The 23,233-nt window shown below is 44.9% G+C and overlaps 1 protein-coding gene across 1 annotated transcript; it reads left to right on the forward strand.

The window, feature by feature from the left end:
• The first annotated feature begins 2,916 nt into the window (after window positions 1-2,916).
• Window positions 2,917-23,029, forward strand: RNASEL (ribonuclease L). The gene is given in 9 exon segments (XM_080825287.1): window positions 2,917-3,024; window positions 5,511-5,625; window positions 5,914-7,557; window positions 14,494-14,579; window positions 15,766-15,971; window positions 16,999-17,131; window positions 19,892-20,025; window positions 20,677-20,785; window positions 20,787-23,029. Coding segments are annotated over 7 exon segments (2,415 nt in total). The 5' UTR covers window positions 2,917-3,024; window positions 5,511-5,625; window positions 5,914-6,083; the 3' UTR covers window positions 21,060-23,029.
• Window positions 23,030-23,233: the final 204 nt, after the last annotated feature.

A 23,233-nucleotide genomic window follows, 5' to 3' on the forward strand; every position in this document is an offset into this window, starting at 1 on the left:
TGTGAATGTTTACTATAAATGCGAATAATTAGCATAACTGTTAAGAACCAGTGGGTACAAGGTTTAAAACAAGAGTCCTTTAGTCAATAGGGCAAAATTAACTTTAGAAACTGAAGCTTTTAGGTAAAGAGAGAAAGGTGTTCGGGGCATATTAAGGGCTGATCTCAAGGTAATTCCCTTTCACTGAAACTTTTAAATTGGTCCAGCTCTTCAAATTGCTTTAGGGAAGAAAAGAAAAATTTGAAATTTAAATAACGGAGAAGAAATCCCAAGGGTGAGGGATGTAATGCCATCAGCAGCTAGATAATGAAGTTTGAATCTCCATCATTTAGAAACGATACCTCTTGACTTACAGTGTTGGTGATTCCCAAGCTTTGGTCACCAACCTACACAAGGATTTGATTTAAACTTCGAGAAAAGCAATAATGTGTGGATTAATCCTTTATTTGGATTGTAATTTGGGCCCCCACTTAAGAGAGAGTTCTGTGCTGGACAGTATCATTGCCTTAACTTACTCTGTCTTGCCAGTTCCCAGAGACCAGTTCCACAGACAAGGTAGTATCAAGCTTTAGACAGCAGGCCCTGAATTCAGTCCCATATCTGCTCCTTATTAGCCAAATGATCTCAGCACATTAGTGGATTTCTCAGAGACTCACTTTTTCCTATAACCTGTGAATAAGAATAGGACTGGCTTCATAGGACTTTTGTGATGACAGAAGGAGGAAATTTATGGAAAATATTCAGCACAAATTGTAGCTATGTATGTGTGATGGGCACTATTCCAAGTGCCTCAGGTAGGTCCATTTCTGCAGTCTGTACCATATTCCTGTGAGGTAAGTTATGTTACTGTTTATTATCACCATATTATAGATGTAGAAACCAAGGCCTGGAAGGTTTAAGAAAATTGCCCAAATTCAAAGAGTTAGCCGGTGGCTGTATTGGTGAGCTATTGCTGCATGACAAGGCCTTCCACAACTCTGTGGCTTCAAATAATAAGCATTTATTATTCTTGTGACTCTGTGGGTCAGCTAGGCACCTCTGCTTATCTGGGCCAGGCTCAGCTGATCTCCACTGGCTTGTTCTTGTGTCTGTGACCCTCTGGGGGGCTGGTGAAAGTTGACGGGAGTGGGCTGGTCTAGGATGGCCTTCGTCATATATCTAAGGATTGGCTGGTTGTTGGCTTGGGCAATGGTGGTGTCTGGGCCATGTATCTCCTATCACCCAGCAGCCTAGACCAGGCTTCATTATATGGTGGCAGGGTCCCCAGCCCAGATTCAAAGATGGGGAGTAATGAGAGTACTTAATGAGAAAAAGCATGAAGTTAAATTGTGGAGGGCATGGGTATAGGGAGGGTTGAAAAAAACCTATTTTTTGCAATTATTCTATCATAGTGGGAGAGTCTGGATTTGAAGCGGGGTAGTCTGGTGCCAGAGTCCTTGCTCTGAAGCATTCTGGAGACTTAATGCCTTGACCTCTGCTAGCAAGAGTCTAGCCATTTCCTGCTCCTGCCCTGGGCATGGAATGCCCTGGCAACAGCCTCCTTGCACCGGCAACTGCTAGGGAGTTTCTAGCTGTGCCAGCTGTTTTGCTTTGCCTACATTTCTTGCTACTCCTTTGTTTATTCCTTCGAAATTCTGCTTTATGATCACTTGGGTCCTGAGCAATCCTGTTTTTGTTTGTTTTGTTTTGCTTGCAATAGTTAGTTTCCTATCTTAGCCACACCTCTACTTCCTCATCTTTTTATTTTGAACATGTCATAGAATACGTAAGGTGAATGTTTACTACAGTCACAGGGAAGTGGGAAAATCTGGATTTAATTAGCAAAATTATGATGAAGCTGTGAGAACGTCAGTAATACGTCTGATTCAATAATTTGACCCCATTGTGTCCTGGCCAAGATTGAGGAAGAGCTTCTGGTGAGCCAAATGCAGTTTTCTCTCTCTTAGAGCACATCCTTGCAGCCTCAGGGATCTTTCTGGACCAAAGAAGGGGAGGGTGAGGACACTGTGTCCACATATCAACATGTTGTGTGTGGAAAGGGGACACCCAAGGGATGGAGGGGGACAGCCTTACATTTATAGCCTTGGCCTAGGCTTCTCTGCATGTTCTCCCCCTTGGTTTCCCACCAGCTCCCGGGCTTGCTTGCTTCTGCTCTTGGTGGTGGCTCCTTCTTCGGTCTGGAGCTCTGGACCCAGCCCTGTGGCTGGGGTCTCTGGGCATTCTGAAGTCTCCTCCTACCAGAACACGTGTCACTCCCCACATGTCTCTTGGGCCACCCCTCCTCGATTCTCCTGGCTCAAGATGGTCAGGAGTTGGTCTCCCCATCAAGATGGGCTATTCCTTGAGGACCGGAATATTTCCCACGGCGGCCTTCAGTACACAGTACGCACCTCCATGCTAGGAAAGTGGCAAGAACAGAACTTCTAGAGCAGAAGGAATGTTAAAAAAACATGTTACATGGGAGACCTGAGACTCCACATGGTTAAGCCATCCACCCATCTGAAGTCACTCCCCTAGAAGTCCACCGCGCTGGCTACAGGACCAACTGCCAGGCTGGTGGCCTTCTGGGCAGTGAGAGCGTTGCGTGTGCCCAGATGAGTGAGCGAGCTCGGGCTCTGAGTTTATTGAGCTTCTCCGAGCCTCAGGTGTATCATGATCAGGACTGTCAGGGGTCAACGGGGGTCATGTCACTTGCAAAGCAATGGGCAGGAAATGTTTCTTTACCACTCATTTCCCTCAAACAGGTAGGGGATTTGGAATAAGGTCCAGATGACGCGGGAAGCTGTGGCCTGGAAGCCTCAAGGGCGGGAAGGCGATGGGCTGGGAGTCGGACCCTCTGATGGGCCCCCCGCCGTCCCGCCAAGGGTTAAATGCGCCCCGGCTCCTCCTTCACTCATTCTCTCTCTCAGCCCCGCCCCGCTGGCCCGGCGACAGCCAGAGGAGGTGCTTTCCTGCGGGCCCCCACCTTCGGCGACCGAAGGCTCTCCACGGAAGAGCCGAGGGCCGGGCGTCCGAGTTCAGGAGGTAAGAGGGGCCCCAGGAGGGCAGCGGGGCGGCTCGCGAGGTGGTTCCCTCGGAGGGATTCCCTGGGCTCTGGGGCGGGCAGCGAGTGTGCGGCTCCCCACAGAGCAAGGACCCCCGACACAAGACTCGATCCCAGGACCCTGAAACCATGACTTGAGCCAAAGGTAGACACTTTACTGACGGACCCCCCCGGGAGGGCCGGGGTTCGGCCGCAGGCCCCGCGGCCCCCAATCACCCCCTCTCCCGGCAGCCCCGCTGCGGAAGCGAGAAAACGGAACCGGAAGCGGCCCCTTCCTCGAGGCGGGGTCTCCTCGCTCCCGCAGTCCGTGAGGAGGAAGCGGGGGTCCTCGGCTTCCTCCCCTGCGCTGCTCCGTTATTCCCACCTGCCTGCCTCCCACCTGTGGTAGCCGGAACTTGGAGCACGAACAGGCGTCTCCAAGTTTTCATTGCCGGGCGATGGCGCTTTTGATTTCGGTCTCTGCCGGCGGGGGCTTGGCGACTGTCCCCGCAGCCGGGTGGCAGGAACACGGGCGCTTCCGGGCTCCGGAGCCGGTAGAGTCTTACCGATCTGCGGGCAGCAGGGCGTGGCTGCTGTCCGATGGCTGAACGGCCGCTCTGTTGCCCACAAGGGACCGAGGGCAGCTGGACTCCGCACCACCAGCACCTCCATCTGGGCAGGGTGTGTGCGCGCTCGGAGGGCGAGAGTAGGAATCGCTGAATTTTGTTTTTCCTGAAGGGACGCGATTCAGTCTATCATTTATTGAATGCCTAATTTTCGCCATACTTTACACGCAAGAGGGAGCGGAAAATTGAGAATAACCTAATGTTACACAATTAGGAAGTAACGGCCTGAAGTTAAATGAGCAGGGGTTCAGACTTAAATCTTGGGAGTTTGGAGTCTAAGCTCTTTCCAGTTCTCTCTACTACTTTGAATAGAAGCGCACATGCATAAAGAAGACAGGCCCAGAGCCAGCAAATGCACCGAGAGGTCTAAGACATGCAAATAGGTGTAAGAAATGCAAATTGACACAAAGCACATTCCCCCCCCCCCATATATGAGTGTTCTTTTTCTTTTGAGAGACCATCTATTTCTAGTGAGAGTATGTTAATATGGAAGATATTTATTAACATAGCCTGAGAATTTTTGATATCGTTTTGTTACCGGACAGAGAACGGGTTCCAGACCCAGGTTTGGTTGTTGGCTGCTCACGAATCTGTACCGGAGAGGCCGGTGATGGTGGGAAAGGAAAGGCTGCTTTATTCAGGATAGTGGCAGCCTGGGAAGATGGCAGACTAATGTCTCAAAGGCCATCTTCCCCATCCTAGGGGAAGCAGAAGGGCTTTAGGGGACAAGGGATGGGAAAGACGGTGGGGGTGGGGGGGGGGAAGCTGGGAGCAGGAGTGGCAGGTGGCTGGTCAGTCCTAAGTCAGTATGACCCTGAACAGGCAGGCTGGCGTCTCTGGCAGCTGTTCCCGAATGTAGTCAGGACTTATCTTCTGGGAAATTCTGGTCCTTCACTCCTCAAGGCCAGTGGTCTGCAAATCTCAAGGAAAGTATGTTAGTTCTGCTACAGATCAGGGGACTTAGGTCGGCAAGCAAGAGTGGAGAAGCTTGAAGCCAATTAACACCTCAGACCTGTTGGCATGCTGTTACACTTTGACCGTTCAGTTCTTGGAAATCTATCATAAGAAATCTATGATAAGATTTAGCATAAGAAAACAAGCTTTAAAACATGAAATTTACTGCCACGTTATTTAGAATTGTTGAAAAATCCTAACTTTAAAAGTCTTGTTTAAAAAATTGTTTTTAAAAACTGTTTAGTAATAGGGAAATGAAACAAGTGATTGGTGGCATATTGCAGAGCCATTAAAAGTGTTTGCAAAGACTTTGTGATAAATAGGAAATTATTTATACAATGGCATTAAATGAAAGAAAGCAGGATATTTATACAGTATCCTCACATAACATGATCTCCAACTATTTTTTTTTAAAGATTTATTTGTTTGTTTAGTTGACAGACAGAGATTACAAGTAGGCAGAGAGGCAGGCAGAGAGAGAGAGAGAGAGAGAGAGAGAGGGGGAGGAGGAAGCAGGCTCCCCGCTGAGCAGAGAGCCCAATGCGGGGCTCGATCCCAGGACCCTGAGATCATGACCCGAGCCGACGGCAGAGGCTTTAACCCACTAAGCCACCCAGCTGCCCCAATCTCAGCTATTTTTTAAAAATTTATAGAAATTTACTAAGATAGGGTGGTTCAGTTGGTTGGGTACCCAACTCTAGATATCGGTTCAGGTCATGATCTCAGGGTTGTGAGACTGAGCCCTGTGGCGGACTCTATGCATAGTGCAGAGTCTGCTTGAGATTCCCCCTCCCTCTCCCTCTGTTCCTTTCCTGCTTGCACTGTTTCTCTCTTTAAATAAATTTTAAAAATCTTAAAAAATAAAGAAATATCCTAAAGTCTTTTTAAAATATTTTTTTATTTGTCAGAGAGAGCACAAGCCGGGGGAGCAGCGGGCAGAGGGAGAAGCAGGCTCCTCACAGAGCAAGGACCCCCGACACAAGACTCAATCCCAGGACCCTGAAACCATGACTTGAGCCAAAGGTAGACACTTAACTGACTGAGCCACCCAGGCATCCTCTGAAATCTTAACAATGCCTATTTCTGGGTGGTGGGACTACAGTGTAATAATTTTCTTGTTTTTAATTTATATATGTTCATAATATTCTACAGTAAAAAGTATAGTATAGCAAAGTATAGTATAGTAAAAAGTTCTGTATAAATCAGTAGATGTATTTTGAAGAAGTCGCTAGTAAAATTAACTTTTCTGATTCAAATGCTTTCTTACTCTTATAAAATTACAAAATGGCTCATCTCCTGGTGGAATGTCAGAAGACTTCCAAGAATATTTCCTTCTTCCTAGTGCTGGTCCACAGCCAGATAATCCCTGTTTATCTTGATGGTTCAAAGAGCTCCATGGCTCTTTGATCAAGTCCCAAGGAGAGAAGTTTTCATTTTCTCGAAGAAAAGGCCCGGAATTGTAGCCAGTGGTAATCACTGTCATGGAGACCAAGAGCCCTAACAGCCTTCAGGAGAGTCCCACACCCTCCGGCACTGAGAGGACATCAGGGGATGGCGTTCAGTTACTCAAGGCTGTTAAAGAAGGAAACATCGAACTGCTCCAGCAATTGCTGGAAGGAGGGGCTGAGGTCAACTTCCAGGATGAATGGGGCTGGTCACCTTTGCATAACGCGGTACAAAGTTGCCGGGTGGATATGGTGACTCTTCTGCTTCATTATGGTGCGGACCCTTGTCTAAAGAAGAAGAATGAGGCCACTCCCTTCATCATTGCTGGGATTGTGGGAAATGTGGAGCTGCTCCAACTTTTCCTTTCTAACGGAGCAGATGTCAATGAGTGTGATGCTAACGGCTTCACAGCTTTCATGGAAGCTGCGGTGAATGGTGAGGAGGAAGCCTTAAAATTCCTGTATGAGAATGGGGCAGAGGTGAATTTGAGTCGAAAGACAAAGGAGAATCAGAAGAGGCTTGGAAAAGGAGGGGCCACAGCTCTAATGGATGCTGCTGAAAATGGACATGCAGACATCTTGAAGATCCTCCTTGATGAGATGGGGGCAGATGTCAAAGCCCGTGACAATATGGGCAGAAATGCTTTGATCTATGCATTTAGGAACTCTGATGATAGAAGCATGGAGGACATCACTCGCCTTCTGCTGCACCATGGGGCTGATGTCAATGTGAGGGGAGAGAAAGGGAAGACACCCCTGATCTTGGCAGTGGAAAGGGAGCACTTGGATTTAGTGCAGATGCTTCTGGAACAAGAACATATAGAGATTGATGACACAGACAGTGAGGGCAAAACAGCGCTTCTGTTGGCTGTCGAACTCAAACTGAAGAAAATTGCTCAACTCTTATGCAACAAAGGAGCCAGCACGGACTGTGGGGATCTTGTGATGATAGCGAGACGCAATTATGATGCTCCCCTTGTAAAACTTCTTCTCTCTCATGGGGCCAGAGAAGATGGTCGCCCTCCTGTGGAAGACTGGAAGCCTCAGAGCTCACACTGGGGGGAGGCCTTGGGACATCTCCGCAGAATATACCGCCCTATGATTGGCAATCTCAAGATCTTTATTGATGAAGAATATAAAATCGCTGACACTTCTGAAGGGGGCCTCTACCTTGGGTTCTATGAAGGGCAGGAAGTAGCTGTGAAACGATTCTCTGAAGGCAGCACACGCGGACAACAGGAAGTCTCCTGTCTGCAGAGCAGCCGAGCAAACAGTGACTTGGTGACATTCTATGGGAGTGAGAGCTACAAGGACTGTCTGTATGTGTGTCTTGCCCTCTGTGAGCAGACCCTGGAGGAACACTTCGCTACATGCAGGGGGGAGGCTGTGGAAAATGAGGAAGACGTGTTTGCCCGAAACGTCCTCTCGTCTGTATTTAAGGCTGTTGACAAACTCCATCTGCAGTGTGGATACACACACCAGGATCTACACCCACAAAACATCTTAATAGGTGAGTCCGCAGTCTTCTCTTAGAAATCGTGGGGTCTTTATTTACAGAAAGAAAGGATATTCATTACAGGTTGGAAAGGAGTAGAGTAAATGTGGGTCATTCAGTGTTTAACGCAACAGATTCAGGATTATAGTGCTGACTCTCCTGCTACCAGGTAGAACCTTACCCCACATGGAGGTCGCAGATGCCAATGATACCAGGCTAACTTCATATTTCCTTTGGCAAATACAAGTATGAAGGTTATGTCTTGGATGGAGTCAGCTCCAGAATTTTGAGTTCCTAAAGTAGCCTGCAAATCAGAGAATCCTGAAGGTGTGTTCCTTCAGCCAAGATGGTAGACACTGTGAACTTTTTTTTTTTTTTTTAAGATTTTCTTTATTTATTTGTCAGAGAGAATGAGAGAAGACACATAAGCAGGGGAAGTGGCAGGCCGAGCAGGCAAAGGGAGAAGCAGGCTCCCCCACTGAGCAAGGAGCCCAACATGGGACTCGATCCCAGGACCCTGGGATTATGACCTGAGCCAAAGCCAGACGCTTAACCAACTGAGCCACACAGGCACATTTAATGGCAAAACCAAGGTCAAAATTGGGTGTGCCAGGATAAGATACAGGCAAGTGGGCAGAACGAGTCAGCACCCACTGGCCTCAGCCAAAACTAAAATCAATGAAAGCAACATTAACGGAAAGAAGCGGAGCTGAGTGTCCAGTCCCAGGCCATGTGGTGCAGCAGAAAGAGTCTTGGCTTCAGTCACGTGTAGGGAGGCTTGCAGCCTAGTCCTACCTCTTTGTAGCTTTGCACCCTCCAGCAAGTCACTTAGTTCTGTGAGCCTTAGTTTCCTCACGTAAGATGGACCAGATGTCCATCATAAGGTCGCTATGAGGTGCACCATGTTAGACAAGTTACCTGTATGTTGTAGGTGCTCAGCAAAGGCCAGGTACTCGTCCAGAGGGCTAAGCAGAAACAGATACCTAATCTACAGGCATGCACTGAGATTTAAGGTAGGTGTAAGGGAACAAGACAAAAAACGGTTTCAGATATTGAGGGCAGAGAATAGTATTTAAGGTCCTGGATGAGACCTGGGAAGAAGTAGGTGGACATCAGAATACAACTGGAATCTGGCTTTTAGTTTGAGAACAAGGGCTAGCTAGTGGCACTCCTTCCTGGTTTTAAGCAACTTTGCTGGGGAGACTGACAAAGGCCAGAAATATGTGCAGCTCTACAAAGTGAGGCAGAGTCCTCAAGATGCAGGCAAGGGCAGGGTCCTTTTCAGTTCTAACCGCTGATCTTGATACAGAAGAGTCACATATGTTCACATATCAAGTTCACAGCCACATATCACTAGCTCTTCTTTGGCATTTCTGATACCACGTCTTCTATTCTTTTTTTTTTCCCAAAGATTTTATTCATTTATTTGACAGAAATCACAATTAGGCAGAGAGGCAGGCAGAGAGAGAGAGGAGGAAGCAGGCTTCCCGCTGAGCAGAGAGCCCGATGTAGGGCTTGATCCCAGGACCCTGGGATCATGACCTGAGCCAAAGGCACAGGTTTTAACCCACTGAGCCATCCAGGCACCCCCACCTCTTTTATTCTTAACCTTGAACAATAGAGAATTGAGAATTGCTTATATTTCTGCCTCCAGGTGGTGAACCTAACACATACCACAATCTATTCCTTGTATTAAATCCCTAAAATGACAGGAGAAGATTGTTAAATGAATTTCTAGCTGGGGTCAAAATAACCAAAGAAGTTTTACAGGACAAAATCTTTGAGGAATTGTAAAGAGACTGAACATGATAGGATGGGATGAGAGAAGGACGCAGAAGCCCAGGACAAATGCAGGATGCCACAACTAAATATTACTCATGAAAAGTGGGAGTAGTGCAAAGAAATGCCACTCAGGAGTGATGGAAGCCAGAAGCAGGAGAGGACACAAGACCAGCTAACAGGCAGATTGCTGCATCAGTAAAAACTAGGAAGATCACACCCTGTGCATTCCCCACAGACCAAGCATCTGTGCCCGGCCTGTCTGTCTGCAGACTGGGCTACTACTTGAGACACTAGATGGTTGATGATCTCAAGAGAAACAAAGAACAGTTAAATCCACAAGATTTCTGCCAAAATACCCTACTAAGTGGCACGTCCTGCTTACCTCCAAGTTTCACTGAGTAAAACGCAAAGCAGAAGTTCTGACAACTGCCTCCATCTCTGCCCTGTGTTGGGCGGCATTAACAGAAGCAGTTCAAAGGGCATCAGGGATTCCCAATTGCAAAGTAAGGCTTACGGTCAAAAATCACTGAAGATATTTATGATGTGCTGATACCATAAAAGAGGTGCATGAAAAAGAAGAACTTAGACCCAAAGAAACAAAGCTAATTGAGTATGTTAGTTTCTTATGGCTGCTGGAATAGATTATCACAAACCTGGTGGCTTAAAACAGTAGGAATTTATTCTCTATATCAGATACATGATTTGTAAATATTCTTTTTCCATTCTATACATTGTCTTTTCATTTTGTTGATGGTTTCTTTTGCTGTGCAGAAGCTTTTAGTTTGATGTAGTCTTACTGGTTTGTTTTTGCCTTTGTTGCTTGTGCTTTTGGTGTCGTATCTAAAATATCATTGCCAAGAACAATATCAAGGTGCTTTTTCCCTATGTTTTCTTCTAGGAGTTTTATGGTTTCAGGTTTTACATGTAAGTCGTTAATCCATTTCAAATTAGTTTTTGTGAGTGGCATAAGATAGGGGTCTACATTCTTTTGCATGCAACTATCCAGTTTATCCAACATCATTATTTGAAGAGATTATCTTCTCCCCATTGAGGATTCTTGGCTCCCTTGTCAAATATTAATTGACTGCATATATATGGTGGGTTTATTTTTGGGCTCTTAATTCTGTTTCACTCATCTGTGTGTCTGGTTTTATACCAGTACTGTATTATTTTGATTACTAGGTTTTTGTAATGTAGTTTAAAATCAGGAAGTGTGATGCCTCCGGTTTTGTTCTTTCTCAAAATTGCTTTGGATGGATAATTGCCCTTATAAAAAGAGCTAGCTAGTTGTCTTTTTACCATACGAGGATACAGCAAAGAAGGTGGCTGTCTATACACCAGTATGAGGGCCCTCACCATGAAGCCAATGCTGTTGACACCCTGAGCTCAGATTTCCAATGTTCAGAGCTATGCGAAATAAATTTCTGTTGTTTAAGCCACACCCATCTACTGTAATTTGTTATAGGATCCAGAATTGACTAAGACAACTATCAAATTATTATTGTTCACACATGATTCAAAATAAATACAATATTTTGATATTTTTAACATGCAGTGTTACATTAGTTTCGGGTATACAGTATAATGAGTCAACAATTCTATACATTGCTCAGTGTTCATCATGAAAAGTTCATCATTAATTCCCTTTATTTCTCCCATTCCCCCACTGACCTCGCCTCTGGAAACCACCCGTTTGTTCTCTGTATTTAAAAGTCTGGTTTTTTGGGACGCCTGGGTGGCTCAGTGGGTTAAAGCCTCTGCCTTCAGCTCAGGTCATGATCCCAGGGTCTTGGGATCGAGCCCCGCATTGGGCTCTCTGCTCTCCAGGGAGCCTGCTTCCTCCTCTCTCTCTCTGCCTGCCTCTCTGCCTACTTGTGATCTCTGTCAAATAAATAAATAAAATCTTAAAAAAAAAAGTCTGGTTTTTTGTTTGTCCTTTGTTTGTTTATTGCTTAAATTCCACATTATGAGTGAAATTATATGGTGTTTGGCTTTCTCTAACTGACTTACTACACTTAGCATTATACTCTCCAAGACCATCCATGTTACCACAAAAGGGAAGATCTTATTTTTTGATGGCTGACTAATAGCCTATTTCATATATATATATGCCACATCTCTTTTACCCACTCATCTATTAATACACACTTGGGATACTTCCATATCTTGGTTATGGTAAATAATGCTGCAGCACATAAGGGTACGTATAAATTAGTGGTTTTGTTTTCTTTGGGTAACTACCCAGTGGTGGGATGGTTGGATCATAGGGTAGCTCTATTTTTAACTCTTTGGGGAACATCCATACTGTTTTCCATAGTGGCTGCACCAATTTAAATTCCCACCAACAGTGTGCATAAAGGTTCCTTTCTCTCCACATTATTGCCAACGCTTATTATTTCTTGTCTTTTTGATTCTAGCCTTTCTGACAAGTGTAAGGTGATATCTCTTCCTGGTTTTGATTTGCATTTCCCTGATGATGTATGATGTCGAGAATCTTTTCATGTGTTTGTTGACTGTTTGTATGCCTTCTTTGGAAAAATGTCTATTCAGGACCTCTGCCCATTTTTAATCAAATTGTTTGTTTGTCTGTCTTGGTGTTGAGTTGCATATGTTCTTTATACATTTTTTATATTAACCTGTTATCGGATATGTCATTCACAAATATCTTCTCCCATTCAGTAGGCTGCCTTGTCGTTTTGCTGATAGTTTCCTTTGCTGTGTAGAAGCTTTTTATTTTGGTTTAGTTTTGCTTTTGTTTCCTTGCCTAAGGAGACATATCTGGAAAAATGTTCCTATGGCCAATGTCAAAAAAATTACTGCCTGTTTTTTTTTCCCCTAGGGGGTTCAGATCTCACATTTAGGTCTTTAATCCATTTTGAGTTTATTTTTGTGTATGGTGTAAGAAAGTGGTCCAGTTTCATTCTTTTGCCTGTAGCTGTCCAGTTTTCCTAAGCATCATTTTTTTTTTAAACATTTAAGGATCCAGGAAGACTTTCTACCCACAGACTATATATGAAAGAACTGCTAGAGGATATGCATAAGGAAGGAGAGAAGGAGCCTGGAAGAAAACAGTGACTTATAAGTAGCACAGAATAAACAAACAAAAAAATTGTTTAAGTAACCTAATTATGTGTTATTTAAAAATTTTTTAATAAAAATTATTTTTTAATTAACATTTTTGATGAAAAAATATCATCTTAGATGGTATCCCTTGGGTGGGAGTGAGGAGGAAGGGGTTCTTGATTCACCGACAGCAGGGTGGGATGTGCAAATCTTATCCTAACTCTGCCCATCAACTCCTAGCAGTCTATGATTCTGTAAGTGCAGAAACTAAGTGTAAGAGTTTAAAATTTTTATAGCACTCTAACAGTCGATTGAATCTAAAAATAAAAAAAAAAACAAAACCTGGGGCTTGTTAAAAAAAATTAAGTGTTAGAAGAGTTGTGAAGTGTTCCATTAGACACTTGAAATTTAAGTAAGAGAACTCAAAGTGGCTTTAACAGTGAAGGGGATTTATCAGTTCCAATAGCTGAAACCAGTCCCAGGTTTCCAAGGTGCACCCTCTACCCCTTGAACCTCATTGCAGGCTCCCTTCCAACTTCTTCCCTCCTCTCCAGGCTCTTGGGCCTCCTTGCTGTCAGAGTGAAATTCCTCAGGTTCCTTTCTGCCTTTGGAAATGCTATGTAGAATTCTCTCTTCCCTGTTCCACTCATCCATGTGAATTCTACTGATCTCTGTCCGAGCGTCCTTCCTTAAGGAAACTTCTCTCCCACACACAGCCATGTGTCTCTTGTTATACCGTTTTCGAGCATTCCGCACTTTTGGCTAGCATTTTTATTTTTATTTTTTATTATTATTTATTTATTTTTTAAAAATATTTTATTTATTTGACAGACAGAGATCACAAGTAGGCAGAGAGGCAGGCAGAGAGAGAGGAGGAAGCAGGCTCCCTGGGGAGCAGAGAGCCCGATGCGGGGCTCGATCCCAGGATCCTGGGATCATGACCTGAGCTGAAGGCAGAGGCTTTAACCCACTGAGCCAGCCAGGCACCTTGGCTAGCATTTTTAAAGTTGCAGTTGGGGCACCTGAGTGGCTCTGTCGGTTAAGTGTCTGCCTTTGGCTCAAGTCATGATCCCCTGGTCCTGGGATCAAGTCCTACATGGCGCTCTATGCTTCTCACGCAGAGTCTGCTTGTCTCTCTCTGACCCTCTCCCTCCTTGCTCTCTCTCTTTCGGAAGTCAATAAATAAATCTTTGAAAACAAATAAAGTTGCAAGTAATTTTATACTCACTCGGCATTTGTCTCCTTGCTCAGAGACTCAGAACTCCAAAGGGCCTGGTGCTGTGTTCCCCTCCTTCACTGTCATTCTTCCCCTCTCTGGACCCTTGTTGAATAATTTAATGGGTTTGTTTTCGCTAGACTGTGAGTTTCCACCCAACTTTGATATCTAAGTTCAGAACCAAAGGGGTTTGAGGAGCACACAATTGTGCTGACCATCCTACCGCCCAGAGTCACCCGGCGGCTTTCTTAGACACCTTCAAGCCAGAAGCAGGAGCCCCTCCTTCAAGGACGCAGCACAGACTTGCTCTCCTCTTATCTTGCTCCCGACCTCGCCCATCCATGCATCCTTCTTCTGGAGGACGCAGCGGCTTCCTTCAAGGGAGAACGATTCTGAAGAGGACCAATACGCAGTGGCTCATTTCAAGCACAGTTAATCCGTGATAACTGATGACAGTATCACAGCGGCTGGGGTTGGTGGGCTTGACTGAGTGGGGGGCTGTGGCGAGCTGCTCTTGGATTTGGCGTCTCGTGGGTTAGCTGTTATTTAGCTTCAGGAAGTCAACTGCACCTCCTGCCAGCAGCTCCTTTATAAATCTGTGCTCATTGCCCCCAGGAGTTGCCCGAGCAGGGAACTGGTTAAATTTATCCTCAACCTTCCCCATCCCCAGGCCTAGAAAAATGGAAATTTAAATCCTGCCCTTGGCAGATACCTAACAGGTCAAGTGACACAGTGTACATGACTCTTTTGAGGAGTAAACAGCCATGCAGATATAAGCTTTCTTATTGCCTTCTTCAGAGAGGATAGCGCATCATGGTACATATTTATTTAAGTTAATTACAAGGTGAAGAGAGAGGATATTCATGGCATCTCTACAAATTGTCCCTTAGATTCCAAGAATGCTATTTGCCTGGCAGATTTTGATGAAAGCCTCAAGTGGGCTGGAGAGCCGCAGGAAATCAAGAGAGATCTGCAGGTAACTTCTGCAACTGGTTTACTTTCCTACCTTTCTGCTTCCTTATTTGTTTCGTTCCTTCCCTTATTTCCTGTGGTAAATTAGACATCATTTCTATTTTAACTCTTCTAACTGACTTTCAAGGCGTTCCCTCAGGGCTCACTGCCTTCACCCCCTTGCAGACAATGGCATCTCTCTGGGCCGCAGTGGCTCCTTTCCCTATCTCTTTGGTTTCCTCTCTTCCTCCACCAGCAAGATAGTAAATGAATTGAGCATGCCACAGCGCTTCTAAAATTACCTCCAGGAGATATGTCCAGATGACCTCTAGGGTTCCTGCAGGAGGTACTTCCTGCCCAAAGATAAAGCAAATGGGATCCCCCCCCCACCATTCCTTCAAACTTGTATGCTGAACTCCTAGGAGGGCCAGATATGAAGGCCTTCTGAAACCCATGGGAGGGATGGGATTGATCCCCCGCTTGAAAGAGACTAATCTTGGCCACAGAGGCGAAGAGCCTGAAATAGCTGTTTTTCCTGGGAGGAGACGGCAGAAACAGAGCCTGACCCCTGGGGACCAAAGCTCCCAGACTGACTCTGACACTGTCCAGGCAACTTGGTCCTGCGGGCTTCTCCAGGATGCAGAATGTTCAACCCTGGGGCAAGAGCTCTCCAGCCACCTCTGGCCCTTGCTGCTAAAAGGATTTTAGCTCCTTCCTTGAGTGGTGCCTTGACTGCTATAGGAAGTGCCTATGCTGGCCCCCTCCTTGGCCTTTTTTCCCTGTCATGGCCTAACTCTTGGGGCTGTCACCGTGTCCCATGGACCTGGACTGGCTCCTTTTTCTGCCACCTGACATAGTCCCAACCCAAAGTCCCTGTTTCCAGCCAGAGTCCTGGCATTTCCCTTGTTGAAAACAGTTTTCCTCTCCTCTGTTTATTGACATTCGATCCATACTTTAAGGTCCAGCTCACATTCCTCTTCCTCTAACCACTCTGACCTAGGATTACCTTTTGCTCCTTATAATCCTAAACCATGGGGACCACATACTGTCTTGAAGGGTTCTCCATGCTGAACCTGTGTCTTCTCTCCTTAACAAGCCTGTGGACTCCTCGAGATTTCTCCCACTTTCCATTTGGTCATAACCTGCATCACACCTCCATACGAAGTGATGATTCCCAGATAACTTTGACTTGATTTGTGGCTTTCCTGCAGGCCCTTGGATGGCTGGTCCTGTATGTGGTAAGGAAGGGAGAACTCTCTTTTGAGACACTGAAGACTAAAAGTAATGAAGAGGTGATTCAACTTTCTCCAGATGAGGAAACTCGGGACCTCATTCGTTGCCTGTTTAACCCAGGAGACAACGTGCAGGGGCACCTGAACGGCCTGCTGGGTCATCCCTTCTTTTGGAGTTGGGAGAAGTAAGTAAAAGCTTATTGCATATTCCAGGCCTCCTCCAGAAGAGAGACAGCGAGTGTATTCGTCATGATATCTATCTATCTATGTCCAAATGATAAATATAAATATAGATTTATTTATTTAAAAATATTTTATTTATTTACTTATTTAGAAAGGCATAAGTAGATGCTGTGCTGAGGAGGGAGCCCGATGTGGGGTGCTGTCTCAGGACCCTGAGATCATGACCTGAGCTGAAATCAAGAGTCAGGCCCTTATCAACTGAGCTACTCAGGTGCCCCCCCCCATATATATATTTATTTTTTTTTTTAAATAAGGAAATGGCTCATGCAGTATGAAGGCTGAGAATTCTCACCATCTGCCTCTGTAAGCTGGAGACCCCAGGAAAACCCACGGCGTAACTGAGTCCAAATCCAAAGGCCTGAGAGTCAGGGGCACTGAATGTGGGTTCTGGTAAGGGTCTGAAGGCCTGAGAGCTGGAAGGGCTGAGGCCAAGAGAAGACTGACAGCCCAGCTGAAGAAATCCGATAGGCAGGGGTCAGTTCCATCTTCTGTGGGTTGGATGAGGCCCCTTCACATTGGGGATGGTGATCTGCCTTACCGAGTTCAGCAGTTCAGACGTGAATCTCGTCTAGAAACAGCTCACAGATACACCTAGAATAGTATTTAATCTGGGCCCCTTGTGGCCAGACAATTTAGCACACAGTATTAAGCATAGTGGTAGGGTGGTATGAGAAGGAGTCAGGCTGGGAGTCAATAGACCCAGGCTGTCCTCTCAACTTGGCCTTTCCTAGCTGTGTATCTTTGCAACAGAGACTTAACCTCTCTGAATTCTGGTTTTGTTTTCTGAAGAAGAGAAAAAGAGAGGGAGAGAGAGAAAGAGAGAGAAAGACACCCGCCTGCCTCTCCCATCACGCAGAATTTTTAGAGACACGGTTTTACTCCTTTCATCAAACACCAAAACGTAACATTGTTTTCTTTCTGAAAAGAGAGGGCAGAACGGAATGACCCTGATAATTCTGTCATCCTCAGCCGCTATAGGACCCTGAGGGATGTGGGAAATGAATCTGACATTAAACAGGGTGTGCTTAAAAGCAAGATTGTCCAACTACTGCAACCTGAAGAATCTGAATGTTCCAAAAGTTTTGCCAAGTGGACTTCTAAGGTATGAACCGTTTCTATGGTCTGGAAATCATTCTAGGAATAAGGATCTATGTAATGTGTTATGTGAGTTTTTCTAACTTTTTTTTTATATTGTAGGCCTGGCTCAACCAAGGGGTGGAAAAGGTGATTTCCCTGCCTTCCTCTCCAGCCCAGTTCCCCTCTGCCCTGTTGGGTCAGAGGCCAGGCCCTCCTGACAGACAGACTCTCTCCTAGACTCCTCCTTAGGATTCCCTTATCCCAGGCCAGGAGACTTTTTCCTTTCTTAGGGCTCTTTCCCTCCAGCGCTGGTTCTGAGAGAGGCCTGGCTAATGATCCTATTACCGTTGGGACAAGAGTAGCTGATTAAATGAGGTTAACCCTGAGGAGCTGCCCCACCGTGAGGCTTCTCATCCAGGGAGAGCCCGGCGGCCGCTGCTGTGTACACCCCAATTCTGAGCAGCTGTACACACCTCCCTTCTGCCTGAGAAAACGCACCATGAAGAAAAGGGGATCTTTCAAATTCCTCCTCTTCAGGAGAGGGTCCATTTAATGAACCAAATATAGTAAAACATAAAAAATCAGTCATCATCTTGATCTAGTCAGTGCTAGCAGAACTTTTTTTTTTTTTTTTTAAGATTTACTTATTTATTTTCAGATAGAGCGAGAGCAAGAGAGCGAGCAGGGAGGCAGGAGGGGGAGAGGGAGATGGAGAGAGAGAGAGAGAGAGAATCTTAAGCAGACTCTGTGCTGAGCGTGGAGCCCAAGGCAGGGCTGCATCTCTGAGATCAGGACCTGAGCCGAAACCAAGAGTTGGATGCTTAACCAACTGTGTCACCCAGGCGCCCCCTCCCCCCCCCCCCCCGGAACTTTCATTATTATTACTTAGCAGACATCTATCAAGTACCAGTTACTTGCTGAACCTACACGAGCCCATGGGCATGTGAAACAGAATACAGCATGGTCCATGGGGGGCTGAGAGACCCACAGAAGCATTGCCTGTGTGATGCACGCTGGGGAGCTCAGAGACTGTGCAAAGCACTATGGGAAAATCCATAATCCTCAGGTCTTTGACCGAGACCCACAGCTCTATCCTATGCCTGATCTGGGATGGCTTCTCCCACACCTCTTTGTTTCTGGGTCTCATTTTGCTTTCCTTCCCTCACTTACCTCTAGCTGATACATCACACTCGTAATTGCTGCCTTGGCGTCCATCTTTCCTGCTCCCCTTTAAATTCCACAAGGGAAGAGACTGTCCATTGTCTTGTCCACTGCTGAATTCCTGGCATGGAGTAAGTGTGCCATGACTCTGCTAATGAATGTCTATAAAACTTCAGCTAAGGGGTGCTTACGTGGCTCAGTCAGTTAAGCATCTGCTTTCAGCTTAGTTCCGGATCCCAGAACTATGGGGGGGGGGCTCCCTGCTCAGCGGGGAGTCTGCTTCACCCTCTCCCTCTGCCCCCTTCCCCCTGCTTTCTCTTTCTCTTGCTCTCAAATAAATAAATAAATAAATAAATATTTTTTTTTAAGAAAAACTTCAGCTGAAATGTAAACCTGTAGGAACAAAGACGTTGGAAACCAAAGCAGATAACAATAACAGCTGACAATTCTCTGGTGCTGACTATATGGTGGTTATAGTTCCCAGGACTTTCTGAGAGTTTCCACAGTTCATCCTTATAATAGCCTTTGAGCTAATAACCTTCATGTCACAGGTGGGCCCACGGAGGCACAGACAAATAATTTTTCCAAAGGTCCAGAACCAGCCCCAGGATCTGCTACCAGGCAGTCTGGCTGCTGAGGCCGGGTGCTAAAGCTGCCCACTGCGGGAGGCTGTGATGCCATCAAGTCCACCAGTGCATTTCACGGCTGAGCTCATGGAGACTCAGACGTGTGACCTGAAATAGGCAGGGCTGGAGAGGCGGAGGTTGGCACAACTGGGATGGAAAACCCATTCTTTCTTTTCCCAATTCATCAGTTCTTTCCCCTAAGCTTCACTGACTTATGTTGAATTCTGAGGACTTCAAGTCTTATCTCTCAGTTCCCCTGTGAGATTTTGATTTTCTGTTGCTTTTTGTGACTTGCCCATTTTCATGGTTGGTCGTTCAGTTTTGCGACTGCACGGAGAAGCCAAGTTTTCCAGTGTTTGCCGCTGCCTCCTCTCCACAGGCCGCCCCGTCCTGCCACACAGACATGCTTTCTAAGTATGACAGCTATCGACAAGGGTGCATGCAGAAAGAGAGAGGCATTGACTTGAGAGAAGCTGCTCTGGGACACTTAGAGGCAAGGAGAAACATGACACGTTTGGAAATAGAATTCAAAACAAAGCCAAACAAAAACAATGACACTCATTTTGGCAATGGCTGCCAGGTCTGATGTTAGTCTGAATGAATCCTCTTCAAAGGGGAAACGTAACCAATTACCAACTTGGATGGGTGGCCACAAGGATAAAAGTACTGCGTAGTATGATGAACAAATTTCTCAGTATAGTAGCCAAAGAATTCCTAAACCATGTTTCAATACATTTAGTTTCTCATGGAAAATAGTTTGCTGGGAAAATAGAGACTGGAATATAGAGTTACTTATGATCCTTCATCCAGACAGAACTATGGATAGCATTTTGGTGTATGGTATTTACTTCCATTTGTTTCTTTCTATTAATTTGCATTATTAATTAGTGGTAATTTGGGCATATATCCAAATTTGCAATTTGCCTCTTTGTATTAACATCCCATGAGGATTTATTCTGTGGTGCTACCACATTTTTGTGTAATGTTTTGTTTTTTAGATTGACAAATATGTTATGCGTAAAATGAATGGGTTTTATAAAACTAAAGAGCGTGCTTATAAGAACACTCTGAGTGATCTGTTAAAGTTCATCCGGAATTTGGGAGAACATATTAATGAAGACAGAAATAAAGAGTGAGTATTATTTCTGTTCCTGGAAGTCATATATGACATGAGGATGATTTAAAAAATCCCATTCTAAATTGATATCTGCTATTTGTTAGAAGGAAGAAGATGAAATGAAAAGTAATTCCTTTCCCCTGTTTGGAAAAGGGCCAACACAAGGGTCTTACAATGAATGGACGTGCCCGGCAAGCTCTCTTCTTCCTTCTTAGCTTTTGCTGAGCCCTCTTGAACAGAAGGGTGGTAACTCCCTTGTGGGGAGCAATGTTAGGGACTGGGCAGCTGGGTAAGGTGAATGTAGTGTTGTAAACATCTAAAAAGTAGACCCGTGTTAGTGAAATCAGATTTTGCAACCCAAAATGGTAGCTGCCACAAAAAAACTTGCAGCTTTTATGGCTCTTTTGGATTTTGGAACTGTAGGTAAGAGATTGTGGAACTGTAATATCTTCATGTTCTGGATGATAAAACTGGGGTTCACGAAAATTAAGTTGCTAGTTAGCTGAAGATTTGTTAGGACATGAATCTTGTTCTGTTGGATTCCAAAATCCTTACTTGCTCTGCTCTAGAAATGGAGGGAGCAAAGAGATCTCCGGGCCCAGATGCTATAAAGGGGGAAGATGATCTGGGGGGCAATCACGTGAATACATTTATGTTTCATTTCAGCATGAAGCTGATAATTGGAGAACCTTTCCAGTATTTGCAAAAGAGATTTCCAGATCTGGTCATGTATGTCTATAAGAAACTACAGGACACGGAATACAGAAAGCATTTCCCCAAAAACTCACAATCCGAAAAAGCACTGGCGTGATGAGGTCAGCCCCAAGTGGTGGCTGAGGCTTTCGAATTCAGGGAGGCCCTTATTTAGGCCCAATTCTCTGGGCCTCTCAATTAACCTGATTGCGTGTGAGGATGTGACAGGTCCTGGCGCAGTGTTCAGTATTCTCCACATGTTTATGACCGAACAAGAATACGCTCAAACTACCCTCCAGGACCTTTTCACAGGTAAAGCTTACTGGCAGGAGCTGGGGGGTGGGGTGCCCTGCTAAGACCTCTTTTGTCAGTTGCACCAAAGGAGCCAGTGCCTAGACCTCTAGGGCTGGATTATCTCATTCGGTTCTCCCAATGACCTTGCAAGCTAGGGTTTGTTATCTCCACTGAAGAACTAGCATGCCTGGGACGCCTGGCTGGCTCAGTCGGTAGAGCATGTGACTCTTGGTCTTGGGGTTGTGAGTTTGAGCCCCATGTTGGGTGTGGAGATTACTTAAAAAATAAAATCTTTAAAAAAACAAAAAACCCCACAAGAACTGGCAGACCTGAGACTCAGAGAATTGGACCTACTTGCCCAAGATCATACAACGTGCACAGAGCACTATATAAATGCATGTAGTGTTATTGTTATTGCTCACGTGGGTACTTTTGAACTTAATTACTAGCCCAGGGATCTTCTGGATGGATCCCAAAAGGAATATGTCAAGGGGCTTCCAGGAAGCTCATTCATTCATTGAGTCCACTTACTCATTCATTCACTCTTTGTTGATCACCAAGAATAAGCCTAGGAATGGATTGTATGAACTGCATTCCTTCTAGAACCACCTACACTGGTTTTCCATGACCTTATGGCAGTAGTTCTCAACTGGGGGCAGTTTTGCCCCTGAGGGGCCATTTGGCAGTGTCCGGGTATGCTTTTGGTTTCAAATACGGGAGATAAGGGGGTGTTACTGGCATCTGGTAGATGGAGGTCAGGGATAATGCCAAATATTCTACGATGCACAGGATAGCCCCCCATACAAGGAATTATCCAGCCTAAAATATCAGTGGTGCCAAGACTGAGAAACTCTGCCTTAAGGGATTGGGACACCTTTGAACTGACTTGGGGCCCAGGACCATGGATTATGTGGACCACCTCACAGAGGAGTGACTTGGATTTGTTTTCTTGCTTCTGAATTTGTAGTGAAATAATTCCAGTGTCACCTCCCAAGAAGTCCCCTGAACACCCTCACTTTCCACACCCCAGTCAGGAGCTCTCTCTGGCTCCCTAGCACCCATAGCCACACCAGAGCATGCTTCTCTCCACCTTCACATGCTTCTTCCCTACTGGAATGTAAGATCTCAAGGGCCAATATAGCAGATATGTAGATATATCGATATCTATATATCTATATAGCTATCTATATAGATATAGATAGCTATCTATATAGCTATCTATATAGCTATCTATATAGCTATCTATATAGCTATATAGATAGCTATCTATATATAGCTATCTATATAGATATATAGATATAGAAAATGAGACAGATATCTATAATTTATTTGTATCATTAATGCCTAGTTAAAAAGTCTGCCACATAAATATTCATTGAAAAATGAATGAACCATCTTCATACATGAATTAACAATGCTACCTTACATTTTAATGGTGCTTGATAATTTATAAATTACACCCACATATTTTCTCTCTTAGTTTTCAAAACAATCCTGTGAGGTAGATCTCTATCCTTACCTGTTTTGCAGGTAAGGGTAGAGACATGTTGATTTACTCTAATACATAGCTAGGAAGTACCAGTGTCTTGATTTGAACATATTTTTGTCATTAAGTCTGATGTATTTTCCACTCATTCTTGTGGTGGTGGTCAAGGTGGAGCTTTGTAATGGGAAGATCAAGGAAAACAAAACTAAACAAACACGGGATCATAGGTTCTTTCTGAAGAGATGGTGGCCTGAACCAGGCTTCACTGACTTCATTTAAAGTCGAGAAGTGTTGGAGTTAAACTAAACAAAATTGACATTGATGTCTTCTGCTCTCACCCGTAATTGTATGGATCATTCTCTCCTTGCTTAAAAAAAGGGAAGTACTGGAAGAAAGAAATTTTAGGCTGTTCTATAAGGTTTTAGGAGCAGGAATATTGCTTTGGGTTTTAAAATTACGTTTTGGTTTTCCAGTTTGTTGTAAATCTCTGGATATGTCAATCAAAATGCCCATTTGTAAAGCATATTCAATAAAACTTGGAATCATCTAATTAAGTCTGATTTTCTCAATGTGATATTTTCACTATAAAGAGTAGTGATAGCTATAATAGAAAATGTTCAATGAGTAATCCTGGGTAAGTTTTAAGAAAGGGCATCTTGCTCTTTAGTAATGGGAAAAGGAGCCTATTTTCAGCCCTCCAGTAATTCTGTAACAATAGGCAGCTTGGGTGTCTTTGTAGAGAGGGAAGGA

This window comes from Martes martes, assembly GCF_963455335.1.
Source record: "Martes martes genome assembly, chromosome: 15".
Taxonomy (NCBI): Eukaryota; Metazoa; Chordata; class Mammalia; order Carnivora; family Mustelidae; genus Martes; species Martes martes.